The sequence below is a fragment of the Chrysemys picta genome, chromosome 13 (genome assembly GCF_011386835.1).
Source record: "Chrysemys picta bellii isolate R12L10 chromosome 13, ASM1138683v2, whole genome shotgun sequence".
NCBI lineage: Eukaryota > Metazoa > Chordata > Testudines > Emydidae > Chrysemys > Chrysemys picta.
The window spans coordinates 18,655,225-18,668,964 of record NC_088803.1 but is presented as its reverse complement, the minus strand read 5'-3'; the positions used below and the strand labels follow the sequence as shown (position 1 = coordinate 18,668,964).

Sequence of the window (13,740 nt, the reverse complement as noted above, 5' to 3'; positions counted from 1 at the left end):
CTCCCCCTTACTTTCACAGAGATTGTGGAGCACACAGCAAGCAGAAATAACAATGGGGATATTGGTTTGGCTGAGGTCTGAGCGAGTCAGTAACTATCGCCAGCGACCTTTTAAATGGCCAAATGCACATTCTACCACCATTCTGCACTTGCTCAGCCTGTAGTTGAACAGCTCCTGACTCCTGTCCAGGCTGCCTGTGTATGGCTTCATGAGCCATGGCATTAAGGGGTAGGCTGGGTCCCCAAGAATAACTATTGGCATTTCAACATCCCCAATGGTTATATTCTGGTCCAGGAAGTAAGTCCCTTGCTGCAGCCATTTAAACAGATTAGTGTTCCTGAAGACGCGAGCATCATGAACCTTTCCTGGCCAACCCACGTTGATGTTGGTGAAACGTCCCTTGTGATTCACAAGTGGTTGCAGCACCATTGAAAAGTACCCCTTGCAGTTTATGTACTGGGTACCCTAGTGCTCCGGTGCCAAGATAGGGATATGGGTTCCATCTATCGCCCCACCACAGTTAGGGAATCCCATTGCAGCAAAGCCATCCACTATGACCTGCACATTTTCCAGAGTCAGTACCTTTTGTAGCAGCACCTCAGTGATTGCTTTGGCTACTTGCATCACAGCAGCCCCCACAGTAGATTTGCCCACTCCAAATTGATTCCCGACTGACCGGTAGCTGTCTGGCGTTGCAAGCTTCCACAGGGCTATCGCCACTCGCTTCTCAACTGTGAGGGCTGTTCTCATCTTGGTATTCTGGCGCTTCAGGGCAGGGGAAAGCAAGTCGCAAAGTTCCAAGAAAGTGCCCTTACGCATGCAAAAGTTTCGCAGCCACTGGGAATCGTCCCACACCTGCAACACTATGCGGTCCCACCAGTCTGTGCTTGTTTCCTGGGCCCAGAATCGGCGTTCCACGGCTATAACCTGCCCCATTAACAGCATGATCTCCAAAGCACCAGATTCCGTGGTTTGACAGAATTCCATGTCCATAGACTCATCATTCTCGCCGCCGCGCTGCCGTAGCCTGCTCCTCGCCGCCTGGTTTTCCAGGTTCTTGTTCAACATAAACTGCACGATAACGCTTGAGGTGTTTACAATGTTCATTACTGCTGTCTTGAGCTGAGCGGGCTCCATGCTTGCCGTGGTATGGCGTCTGCACTTTTCACCCAGGAAAAAGGCGTGAAACGCTTGTCTGCCATTGCTTCCCTGGAGAGGGGGGATGATAAACCCAGAACCACCCGCGACAATGTTTTTGGCCCCATCAGGCATTGGGATCTCAACCCAGAATTCCAATGGGCGGAGGAGACTGCGGGAACTATGGGAAGCTATGGAATAGCTACCCACAGTGCAACGCTCCGGAAATCGACGCTAGCCCCAGTACATGGATGCACACCGCCGAATTAATGTGCTTAGTGTGGCCGCATACATTTGACTTTATACAATCTGTTTCCAAAATTCGAATTATATAAATTCAGATTAATCCCATAGTGTAGACATACCCTAAGTAATAGTCCAGGTAATCTCATAGATACCTGGTTGAGGTGTTGGCTGGCTTTGTCTCTGAGGAAGTGGTTTCTGCTTTTCTATACTTGGAATATGTCATCAACTTTGTTAGGCAGTAAAACCTTACAACTCTTCCTACAGTCTTATTACATATATTTTACCATGATAATGATGATCAGCGGATTATGAATGTTCAAACAATATCTCACAAGGCATACCTTGTGAAGTACAAAATTTACCATGATTCTAAAAAGGGGCAAACATGGGGTATAAGCTGTCACAGAAGTTCCATAGAGGAAGCAGATCCCAACTTCATGTTGACTCCATCCATCTCCCCCCTCTCCTCCCACTCCAGTTCGATCCAGTGATGGACATGGCCCTGGCCATCAGGCAGTCATGGTTCCCACCATTTGAACAATTCCTGTGGGAACACTGGAACTATCCAAAGACCGAAGTCTCCAACCAGAACACCTGCTGCAACATGATGATGTGGAATTGGGAACTATATGGGAAGCCAAAACACACCTTCATCCATGAACCCATTGAGAAGATCATAAACGTCTGCTGTGGGGAAGGAAAATACCTCGAGGATGGCTGGTATCAGAGCAAATATTTTTTCCACATCTCCAAGTGCACATTTAACAGCATGTTTGGCCATTACATCGGGTTAGGGATGTCCAAGAAAATTATCATCTGATGCAAATATGGGTTCCCTATAGCTATTCAGGAGTAGATGGAAGGCCCAGTCTGTGCATAGAGGGCAGCCAAGGGAACCTGCTGCTCTCTCTAGTCCCACTCTGTCCCTTCCATTCCAGACCAGGCACCCTGCTCCTCACCCGCCTCTGCACACGAGTCAGCTTCTTTAGATGTTTCCATCTTTCAGCTGCTACTTCTCCTATTGTCCATTATACAGAATAGCTGCCCCTTTCCCACCCCCACGCTCTGCTGCTCCTAGTGCCAATTATACAGTATAGCTGCCCCTTTCCCATCACCACCCCGCACCACCTGTCCCTACTGCCAATTACAGGGTATAGCCGCCCCTTCCCCACCCCACCCTCTGCTGCCCCTAGTGCCCATTACACAGTAAAGCCGCTCCTTCCCCACCCCCACCCTCTGCTGTCCCCAGTGTCAATTGTATAGTATAGCCACCCCTTCCCCATCCCCACTCCCACCTGCCCCCAGTGCCTATTATATACTATAGCTGCCCCTTTCCCACCCCCCAACCTCTGCTGCCCCTATTTTCTATTCTATATTAAAGCAGACACTTACCTCTCTTTTACTACCTGCTGCCACACAGTGGCCATCTAAAATCCTTTTCTGTTAATTAAGAAATATACATCAATTTCATCCTGCTGGTGTTGTGTATTCAATCTGATAATGGATAGTCCTCAGATTCCTCACAATTAACTATTATTTCTCATTGTCCCCTTCATCATTTTTAAACATTTCCCCTCTTTCTGTAACTCTCTGTGCTCTCTATGCTCCATAAAACCTGATACCTGCAAAGCAATCACTGTCGTGTTGTGTCACATTGGGGATAGACAGAATTTAAGCCACTGAACACTAAGGAGTGTGCTGGAAATGTGTTGTGGTTTTCCAGTGAGGTTCTTTGTGCTTTCAAGCCCAATCTCAACATTTTACCTGGTGTTGGGAACAGAACCCAGGAGTCCTAATAGTTACCTCTGGTCATGCTCAAACCCACTAGATCCCACTCACCTCTAAGAGCTGGGAAATGGACCCAGGTGGCCTGAACTTTCATCCACCCTGTTCTAACTCACTGGGCCCCACTCCACTCAGAGTGTCAGGGTTAGAAACAAGGAGTTCTGATTCCCTTTCTCCCTTGCTCTAACCCACTAGACCCCACTCCCCTCCCAAAATTGGAACCCACACAAAGATATAAACCTTCATGCTTTAGGTCATGAGCCAGTCACTAGCTGAAGAAGGTGAGGAATAATCTTTGCCTCTGAGCAAGTTTTTCTTTAATTCTTCTATTTGTGGAATTAATTCCCTTGAAGGGGGGGTGAGAGAGATAGCTCAGTGGTTTGAGCATTGGCCTGCTAAACCCAGGGCTGTGAGTTCAATCCTTAAAGGGAGCAATTTGGGGCAAAAATCTGTCTGGGGATTGGTCCTGCTTTGAGCAGGGGGTTGGACTAGATGACCTCCTGAGGTCCCTTCCAACACTGATATTCTATGAATGGGACTGGCTAGTGTCAGAGACTGAGCTGGAGGGACTCCAGTCTTTGCCAGCCCCAGAAACATTGCTGATGGCTGGGGCATTCCAGCTAGAACCACCTGCTGCCTCCCAAATAGAATTAAACTGAGTCATTGTCAAAAACAACCTCTTCTGGCTTTGAGCCATTGACTATATGCATGCTAGGTGAGAAACTCACCATTATGCCAACATAAGGAGAAATAGTATTAAGCAGTTCCAGTACTGAAGCCAAGCCTTTTAAGGTGGATGTTGTAGGCTCCAGTTTCTTTAGAGCCATGGCTTCCAAGCTCACCACTGCCGATGCACAAACCTATTAGCCATTCGCATAACCTTTGTGAGGGATTTCCCCGGGGCGCAACCTGGAACTGGGGTACCGCTGAGTCTTTTGTCTCACCAGCCTGGGCTCCCTTGCTCACTGTGAGGTTGTGACAAACAGCTGATCGCTCCCGATCCTGCACTCAAACAAGAATTTACAAACCCAGCTGCAGTTGCATGAATGCTTCTCCTCAGCCACTCCTGAACTAATGATAGAGAGGCTCCAGCCAGCTCTCCCCCAACTCCACAGCCTTGTACCCCAGAGCTGTACCATCTTGTCCTGGTCAAAAGCCTGACCAGTGTAAGTTTATTACCCAGTCCGCCCCTCTCTCAATTTGGAGAGGAACATGTGGCAAAATATTATAATGCATTTTAAGTTCTCCATCACATATCCCCCTTTTCTGACCACCCCTGCCAGGGACTGTGTGGTAGAGATGTTGTTATCAGAGGCTTTTTGTGTTGTGTTGCTCTGTTCGTCTTGCAATGTTCACATGAAGATACGTTATGTCCTTGCTGATTACAGACGACCCAATGGTACTGTGAAAGTGAAATGAATTATATTAAAGAAATAGAATGAATTAAAGAATGCTGTATGTACCTTTAAGTAGAAATGAGAAATGCTGCAAGCCAGGGGGGCAGGAAAGCAGACATTAACTGCTTAACTTGCCACTTAAGGGCAATTGGTGAAGCATTAGTCTTAGGCCTGGTCTACACTAGGCGTTTATGTCGAAGTTAGCGCCGTTACATCGAATTAACCCTGCACCCGTCCACACTGCGATGCTATTTAGTTCGACAAAGAGGTCTCTTTAATTCGACTTCTGTACTCCTCCCCGACGAGGGGAGTAGCGCCAAATTCGACATGGCCATGTCGAATTAGGCTAGGTGTGGATGGAAATCGACGCTAATAGCTCCGGGAGCTATCCCACAGTGCACCACTCTGTTGACGCTTTGGACAGCAGTGCGAGCTCGGATGCTCTGACCAGCCACACAGGAAAAGCCCCGGGAAAATTTGAATTGGAATTCCTTTTCCTGTCTGGCCAGTTTGAATCTCATTTCCTGTCTGGACATCGTGGTGAGCACAGCAGCACTGGCAACGATGCAGAGCTCTCCAGCAGTGATGGCCGTGCAGTCTGTGAATAGAAAGAGGGCCCCAGCATGGACTGATCGGGAAGTCTTGGATCTCATCGCTGTGTGGGGCGATGAGTCCGTGCTTTCCGAGCTGCGATCCAAAAGACGGAATGCAAAGATCTACGAGAAGATCTCTAAAGCCATGGCAGAGAGAGGATACAGCCGGGATGCAACGCAGTGCCGCGTGAAAATCAAGGAGCTGAGACAAGGCTACCAGAAGACCAAAGAGGCAAACGGACGCTCCGGATCCCATCCCCAGACATCCCGTTTCTACGAGGCACTGCATTCCATCCTCGGTGCGGCCGCCACCACTACCCCACCAGTGACCGTGGACTCTGAGGATGGGATAGTGTCCACGGCCGGTTCCTCCGACATGTTAGGGGACGGGGAAGATGAGGAAGGAGATGAGGAGGGCGAGGCAGTCGGCAGCGCTCACAACGCTGATTTCCCCGACAGCCAGGATCTCTTCATCACCCTTACAGAGATCCCCTACGAAGCGTCCCCAGCCGTTACCCCGGACACAGAATCTGGTGAAGGATCAGCCAGTAAGTGTTGTAAACATCTAAACATTTATTTTTAACAAAACAGGAATATTAACAATTAAAAGAATGGGTTGTTCATGATTAGTGTGCCCTATGGGCTTAACGGTTTAGTCATGGGCAGTGCAAGTTTTGAAAAAAAATCTAGCAATGTCCGGTTTTCAGTGATTGTCCTGCACAAGCCGCTCTACTGTTTATTCCCTGCTACTGCAGCTACAGTAAAATGCGGTCTATATGTCCGGGGATAGAGCAGTAATCCTCCTGGGATATCTCGATGAAGCTCTCCTGGAGGTAATTTGAGAGCCGTTGCATGAGGTTCCTGGGGAGAGCAGCCTTATTGGGTCCTCCGAAGTACGACACGTTGCCGCGCCACGAGACTATCACGTACTCGGGAATCATTGCTCTGCATAGCAGGGCGGCATACGGCCCTGGTCTTTGGAGGCTTTCCCGGAGCATTCTCTGTCTGTCGCTCTCAGAGATCCTCATCAGGGTGATGTCGCCCATGGTGACCTGCTTTTAATTAGGTAAGGGAATGTTAGTGTTGGGACTGCTTTCCCGTTCCTTGACAGAACTGTAACCGCTGGTTTGTAGCCACGCGGTGGAGGCAGGAGAGGGGCAGCCGAAAGGGATCGTTCCCGGGGACAGCCGCAAGGGGGTGGGACAGGGGCAGAGTTCCCGCTTGCCGGATTGCTGGCTGCAGGAACTGACATAGCTTTAAATGTGAAATGAGGCCAGTGGTAATCTAAAAGTTTTAAACTGCCACAAGTGTACGGCTTACCATGTCTGCCTGCAACAGAAATTCTGTTGTGCTGCCCCGCTTCTCAAATGTGCTGTGCAAGACCCCAGGCACTGAATGCGAAGGCCGAAAATTCGACCTTGTGCTGAGTGCGCATGTGATAGGTGCTGTGCATGGTCTTGTTCACAGAGAAAGACTATGTTCTTTGTTCACAACTACATTTTTCTTTCTGAGGAATTCACTCCCTTTTTCCCATTTCCACAGCCCCATCTGCGACTGTCTCACAACCTAGCCTGGAATCACACTCCCAGAGGCTAGCGCGGATTAGGCGTAGGAAGAGGAGGACACGGGAGGACATGTTCTCTGAGCTTATGGCCTGTTCCCAAGCCCAGGCAGCACAGCAGACCCAGTGGCGGGAGAACTTGACCCGAATGCACCAAGCCAACATGGATCGGGAGGAGAGGTGGCGGCAGGAAGACCAGCAGGCGACTCAAACGCTGCTTGGACTACTGAGGGAGCAAATGGACACGCTCCGGCGCCTTGTGGATGTTCTGCAGGAACGGAGGCAGGAGGACAGAGCCCCGCTGCAGTCCATCTCTAACCGCCCTCCCCTGCCACCAAGTCCCATACCCACCTCACCCAAAGTGCAAAGAAGGAGAGGCGGCAGAGTCCCTGCTAACTCTCACTCCACCCCTGCAGAGAGCTCTAGTAGCAGAAGGCTCTCATTTCCCAAAATTTGAAAAGTTCTTTCCTTCCCGCCTGACACAAGCCCCCGTCCAAGTTTCACCTCCCAATGCCATGTGTAGTTGATAATAAAAAATACGTTTCTGTAAACTACTGTTTCAATCATGTTCTTTTGGAGGAGGATGGGAAAGGGGGTTGGTAATTGGACAGGACAGTCACCTTTGGCAGGGTACATAGTCGGGGGCAGGCACAGCAGCAGGGCACATACACAGTGCAGTGATGCAGTGACTAGTTACCCTGGTTAGTCTGGGAGGTTGTTTTCATGTTATGTGGTGGGGGGTGGGTTGCTCTGTGACTTTGTGGCAGGGGAGGGCAGTTACAGATCTTAAGCGGCGGTCCTTAGGCAGGATCACAGAGCCACACAGCAGGGGATCTGTAACCGTCCTCCCCCTGCCACAAAGTCACATAGACCCCCCCCATACACACAGTCCCGATCAGGAGGGGTGACAGGCTCCGTTGAAACAACCATCCCACCGCAGCGGAGCCTGTCAATCCTTGAGTTTAGAAGCTGCATTCGCGTCACTACACTACACCCGTTCCGCACCACAGTCTGCGTCCCAGTTTTTAAAAATTCCCGCGAAAACAGTATTAAAGAAAACGGTGTGCTTTAACAAAGTTGAACTATTTTTATTTCGAAACGTGTGTTGGAAGGGGGGTGAAGGGGGTATGTAACTGGATAGGATAGTCAACATTAACTGGATAAAGAAACGGGGGCAAGTTTAGCTTCTCAGTACACAAACTTTAAAGTCACAGGTTACCCTGCTCACTCAGGAACTTTGCTTTCAAAGCCTCCCGGATGCACAGCGCTTCCCGCTGGTCTCTTCTAATCACCCGGCTGTCTGGCTGTGAGTAATCAGCAGCCAGGCTATTTTCCTCAACCTCCCACCCCGCCATAAAGGTCTCCCCCTTGCTCTCACAGAGATTGTGGAGCACACAGCAAGCTGCTATAACAATGGGGATATTGGTTTCGCTGAGATCACAGCGAGTCAGTAAGCTTCTCCATCTCCCCTTGAGACGGCCAAAAGCACACTCCACCACCATTCTGCACTTGCTCAGCCGGTAGTTGAAGAGTTCTTTTTCAGTGTCCAGGGCGCCAGTATAGGGCTTCATGAGCCAGGGCATTAGCGGGTAGGCTGGGTCCCCGAGGATGACTATAGGCATCTCCACATCCCCAACAGTTATTTTGTGGTCCGGGAAGTAAATACCTTGTTGCAGCCGTCTAAACAGACCAGAGTTCCTGAAAACACGAGCGTCATGAACCTTGCCCGGCCATCCGACGTAGATGTTGGTAAAACGTCCCCTGTGGTCCACCAGTGCTTGCAGCACCATGGAAAAGTAGCCCTTTCGGTTAATGTACTGGGTGGTCTGGTGGTCCGGTGCCAGGATAGGGATGTGAGTTCCATCTATGGCCCCACCGCAGTTTGGGAATCCCATCGCTGCGAAGCCATCTATGATCGCCTCCACGTTTCCCAGGTCACTACCTTTGGCAGCAGTACATCAACGATTGCCTTGGCTACTTGCATCACAACAACCCCCACGGTAGATTTGCCCACCCCAAACTGGTTCACGACTGACCGGTAGCTGTCTGGCGTTGCAAGCTTCCAGAGGGCTATGGCCACTCGCTTCTCTACACTCAGTGCAGCTCGCAACCGGGTGTCACTGCGCTTCAGGGCAGGGGACAGCAACTCACAAAGTTCAAGGAAAGTTCCCTTACGCATGCGAAAGTTTCGCAGCCACTGGGATTCATCCCAGACCTGCAGCACTATCCGGTCCCACCACTCAGTGCTTGTTTCCCGTGCCCAGAATCGCCATTCCACGGCATCAACATGACCCATTGCCACCGCGATGTCCTCGGCGCTGGGTCCCCTGCTTTCTGACAGGTCCGTGCTACTCTCAGACTTCAGGACATCACCGCGGTGCCGTAGCCTCCTCGCCTGACTTTTCTGCATCTGCCTCAGGGAAACCTGTATGATAAGCTGCGAGGCGTTGAGAGCGGCCACAACTGCAGCGATGGTCGCAGCGTGCTCCATGCTCGCAGTGCTGTGGTGTCCACGCTGTCAATGACTGGAAAAGTGCGCGAAATGATTTCCCGCCGGCGCTTTCAGGGAGGGAGGGCGGGAGTGATGGACGGATGACGACAGTTACCCAAAAGCACCCTCGACACATTTTGTTACCCAGAAGGCATTGCCGGCTACACCCAGAATTCCAATGGGCAGAGGGGACTGCGGGAACTGTGGGATAGCTGACCACAGTGCATCGCTTCGAATGTCGACGCTTTCACCGTTAGTGTGGACGCACAAAGTCGAATTACTGTCCTTAGTGTGGACACACACGTTCGACTTTGCAATATCGATTACAAAAATTCGATGCAAGTAAAATCGAACTACTCTCGTAGTGTAGACAAGGCCTTAGATTGATAAGAGTTAACAAGGAAGCAGGTTATGCATATTGTGCTCCATGCATATTTTACAATTTTGCTCTCTCTGTCCCTTTGTTTAGTTTGCATCCTTTTATCTGTATAAATAAGACTGTTTGAATCTTGCATGGAGGCTCACATTATCTGAATGTATTAGCAGAGCGCTGTGCTAATAAAACAGAGTGGTCTGACAAACTATGAGTCCTGAGTCTAACTTTGACAATTTGGAGGTTCCACCGAGATGGCAACCGTCTTCACTGGGGCTGTGTGATTCCTGACCGTTTTTGTAGGACGACCGTGGTAGCCGGCACCTGGGCATTTGGGCGAGCAGTCCTCCTCCTGAACGGAAGGGTGCACAACCACAGTGAGGTCTACGCCATTGAACCTGTTGGTTCCCACTCTGTTCTGGTAGGGATCCCAGGATCTGGCATCAGGAATCTGGTCAGGTAATTATTTCTGTGTTTTGTCCGGACTGAGGACTGTCCTGTCTCTGTGTCTATCCGTCCTCCTGTGGAGTGTTTGAGTCTGGGTGCCATCTCCGTCCGGGGATCGGCTGACCAAGGGGTTCCTGTCCCCGCGGTCTGAGTGAGTGAAATCTGCACAATCACAGCCGCACCGCACCTTGGGTAAAACCCTTGGTGTGAAAGCAAGGGCGATCGAGTCAGTAGGTTGTGGGTTCCTTTTGTGTGTTGCACCGGGCATCGCTCTGACGAACCCAAATTTCCTTCTTATGTGATTCGTGTGTGTAAAGTCCTCCTGTATTGGAAATCAGACGTCTAAGTCGGGACAGTTCCCTAAAGGAACGCCGGCTCAGTTTTAGGAAGGGTCCGGACTCCTGTAAATTTCTGGAAAAATGGTCTAGGCTAACTCAGGGAGATCCCAAAACTCGGTGGCCATTGTTAAAACCTTGGAACAAGGACTGAGTGGACATCTTAAAAAAAACAAACTCAGCCAGCCTAAAACTAAATTGGCTTAATGAGAGGTTAATTGTTTCATGCAGTGGTGGGAAGTGGGCCTGACTGGTATATAAGGGCAGTCAGCAGCGAACCAGCGAACAGCAGAGGCTAACAGCGGGAGTTTGCCTGGGAGTTCGCGTGGGGAGAGCTCACTGAGGCTTTCATCTGCAGGTTTCTCTGAGTAGTTCCTGCAACAGTTGAGGAAGCTCTTAAGAGGACGGTGATATGGAAGGTGAGCCATCAGCTGTTGTAACCTGCACAGGTTGTGCCATGTTTGTCTTTCTTCCACAGGACAGAAGCGACTTTGTCTGTACAAAGTGCAAGCTGGTCTCCATATTGGAAGAGAAGGTTCGAGGGCTGGAGAAACGAGTATCGACTCTGAGTTGCATAAGGGAAAATGAAGATTTCCTGGACAGACGTCAGGAGATGCTTCTACGGCCGCAATGTTCTGAAGATTCAGAGCAGGCGCAGCAGGGACAGAAGGATTGTGAGGAGGTTTGGCAGCATGTGACCTCCAGAAGGAGAAAGAGGAGCGTCCATGCACCAGCAATGGAAATACAGGTGAGCAATCGTTTCCATGTTCTCTCTACAGGTACTAATGCGGAGAGTGGACTAGATGACCCATCTGAGGGAAGGGAGCAGAAGGCGACTCCACCGATTGGAAGGCAAAAGATGCACTGTCCTAGGGATGGGGGTTCCACGACCACCACTCCCAAGAGGAGGAGGAGGGTGGTGGTGGTCGGGGACTCCCTCCTCAGGGGGACTGAGTCATCTATCTGCCGCCCCGACCGGGAAAACCGAGAGGTCTGCTGCTTGCCAGGAGCTAGGATACACGATGTGACGGAGAGACTGCCGAGACTCATCAAGCCCTCGGATCGCTACCCCTTCCTGCTTCTCCACGTGGGCACCAATGATACTGCCAAGAATGACCTTGAGCAGATCACTGCAGACTACGTGGCTCTGGGAAGAAGGATAAAGGAGTTTGAGGCGCAAGTGGTGTTCTCGTCCATCCTCCCTGTGCAAGGAAAAGGCCGGGGTAGAGACCGTCGAATCGTGGAAGTCAACGAATGGCTACGCAGGTGGTGTCGGAGAGAAGGCTTTGGATTCTTCGACCATGGGATGGTGTTCCAAGAAGAAGGAGTGCTAGGCAGAGACGGGCTCCACCTAACTAAGAGAGGGAAGAGCATCTTCGCCAGCAGGCTGGCTAACCTAGTGAGGAGGGCTTTAAACTAGATTCACCGGGGGAAGGAGACCAAAGCCCTGAGGTAAGTGGGGAAATGGGATCCTGGGAGGAAGCACAAGCAGGAGAGTGCAAGAGGGGAGGACTCCTGTCTCATGCTGAGAAAGAGGGACAATCAACGAGTTATCTTAAGTGCCTATACACAAATGCAAGAAGCCTGGGAAGCAAGCAGGGAGAACTGGAAGTCCTGGCACAGTCAGGGAACTATGATGTGATTGGAATAACAGAGAGTTGGTGGGATAACTCACATGACTGGAGTACTGTCATGGATGGATATAAACTGTTCAGGAAGGACAGGCAGGGCAGAAAAGGTGGGGGAGTTGCGTTGTATGTAAGAGAGGAGTATGACTGCTCAGAGCTCCGGTATGAAACTGCAGAAAAACCTGAGAGTCTCTGGATAAAGTTGAGAAGTGTGAGCAACAAGGGTGATGTCGTGGTTGGAGTCTGCTATAGACCACCAGACCAGGGGGATGAGGTGGACGAGGCTTTCTTCTGGCAACTAGCAGAAGTTGCTAGATCGCAGGCCCTGGTTCTCATGGGAGACTTTAATCACCCTGATATCTGCTGGGAGAGCAATACAGCGGTGCACAGGCAATCCAGGAAATTTTTGGATAGTGTAGGGGACAATTTCCTGGTGCAAGTGCTGGAGGAACCAACTAGGGGCAAAGCTTTTCTTGACCTGCTACTCACAAACAGAGAAGAACTAGTAGGGGAAGCAAAAGTGGATGGGAACCTGGGAGGCAGTGACCATGAGATGGTCGAGTTCAGGATCCTGACACAAGGAAGAAAGGAGAGCAGCAGAATATGTACCCTGGACTTCAGAAAAGCAGACTTTGACTCTCTCAGGGAACAGATGGGCAGGATCCCCTGGGAGAATAACATGAAGGGCAAAGGGGTCCAGGAGAGCTGGCTGTATTTTAAAGAATCCTTATTGAGGTTGCAGGAACAAACCATCCCGATGTGTAGAAAGAATAGTAAATATGGCAGGCGACCAGCTTGGCTAAACAGTGAAATCCTTGCTGATCTTAAACGCAAAAAAGAAGCTTACAAGAAGTGGAAGATTGGACCAATGACCAGGGAGGAGTATAAAAATATTGCTCAGGCGTGCAGGAGTGAAATCAGGAAGGCCAAATCACACTTGGAGTTGCAGTTAGCAAGAGATGTTAAGAGTAACAAGAAGGGTTTCTTCAGGTATGTTAGCAACAAGAAGAAAATCAAGGAAAGTGTGGGCCCCTTACTGAATGAGGGAGGCAACCTAGTGACCGAGGATGTGGAAAAAGCTAATGTACTCAATGATTTTTTGCCTCTGTCTTCACGAACAAGGTCAGCTCCCAGACTGCTGCACTGGGCAGTACAGCATGGGGAGAAGGTGACCAACCCTCTGTGGAGAAAGAAGTGGTTCGGGACTATTTAGAAAAACTGGACGTGCACAAGTCCATGGGGCCGGATGCGCTGCATCCGAGGGTGCTAAAGGAGTTGGCGGGTGAGATTGCAGAGCCATTAGCCATTATTTTTGAAAACTCATGGCGATCGGGGGAGGTCCCAGATGACTGGAAAAAGGCTAATGTAGTGCCCATCTTTAAAAAAGGGAAGAAGGAGGATCCGGGGAACTACAGGCCAGTCAGCCTCACCTCAGTCCCTGGAAAAATCATGGAGCAGGTCCTCAAGGAATCAATTATGAAACATTTAGAGGAGAGGAAAGTGATCAGGAACAGTCAGCATGGATTCACGAAGGGGAAGTCGTGCCTGACTAACCTAATTGCCTTCTATGATGAGATAACTGGCTCTGTGGATGAGGGGAAAGCAGTGGATGTGTTATTCCTTGACTTTAGCAAAGCTTTTGATACGGTCTCCCACAGTATTCTTGCCGCCAAGTTAAAGAAGTATGGGCTGGATGAATGGACTGTAAGGTGGATAGAAAGCTGGCTAGATCGTCGGGCTCAACGGG

General features: G+C 50.2%; 2 protein-coding genes across 3 annotated transcripts in view; both read left to right on the top strand.

Annotated features, from left to right (window-relative positions):
* The window catches only part of LOC135975277 (uncharacterized), a 259,450-nt gene extending 247,613 nt beyond the window's left edge, over positions 1–11,837 (top strand). The window contains exon 2 of one of the 2 annotated variants that reach the window (XM_065565591.1): positions 10,844–11,837. In XM_065565591.1, the coding sequence (XP_065421663.1) occupies positions 10,844–11,785 (942 nt within the window). In that variant the 3' untranslated portion in view covers positions 11,786–11,837. The remainder of the gene's footprint in view (positions 1–10,843) is intronic. The other variant, XM_065565592.1, reaches the window with a different exon arrangement.
* Positions 4,733–7,710, top strand: LOC135975274 (uncharacterized). Its single transcript, XM_065565570.1, has 2 exons — positions 4,733–5,706; positions 6,701–7,710. The coding sequence occupies exons 1-2, from the start codon at positions 5,130–5,132 to the stop codon at positions 7,174–7,176; spliced, it is 1,053 nt and encodes a 350-aa protein (XP_065421642.1). The 5' UTR covers positions 4,733–5,129; the 3' UTR covers positions 7,177–7,710.
* Positions 11,838–13,740: the final 1,903 nt, after the last annotated feature.

Coding starts and splice junctions, on each gene's coding strand:
- LOC135975274 (XM_065565570.1), top strand. CDS start 5,130: ATGCAGAGCTCTCCAGCAGTGATGGCCGTGCAGTCTGTGAATAGAAAG. Junction 5,707..6,700: donor ATCTGGTGAAGGATCAGCCA/GTAAGTGTTGTA, acceptor CCATTTCCACAG/CCCCATCTGCGACTGTCTCA.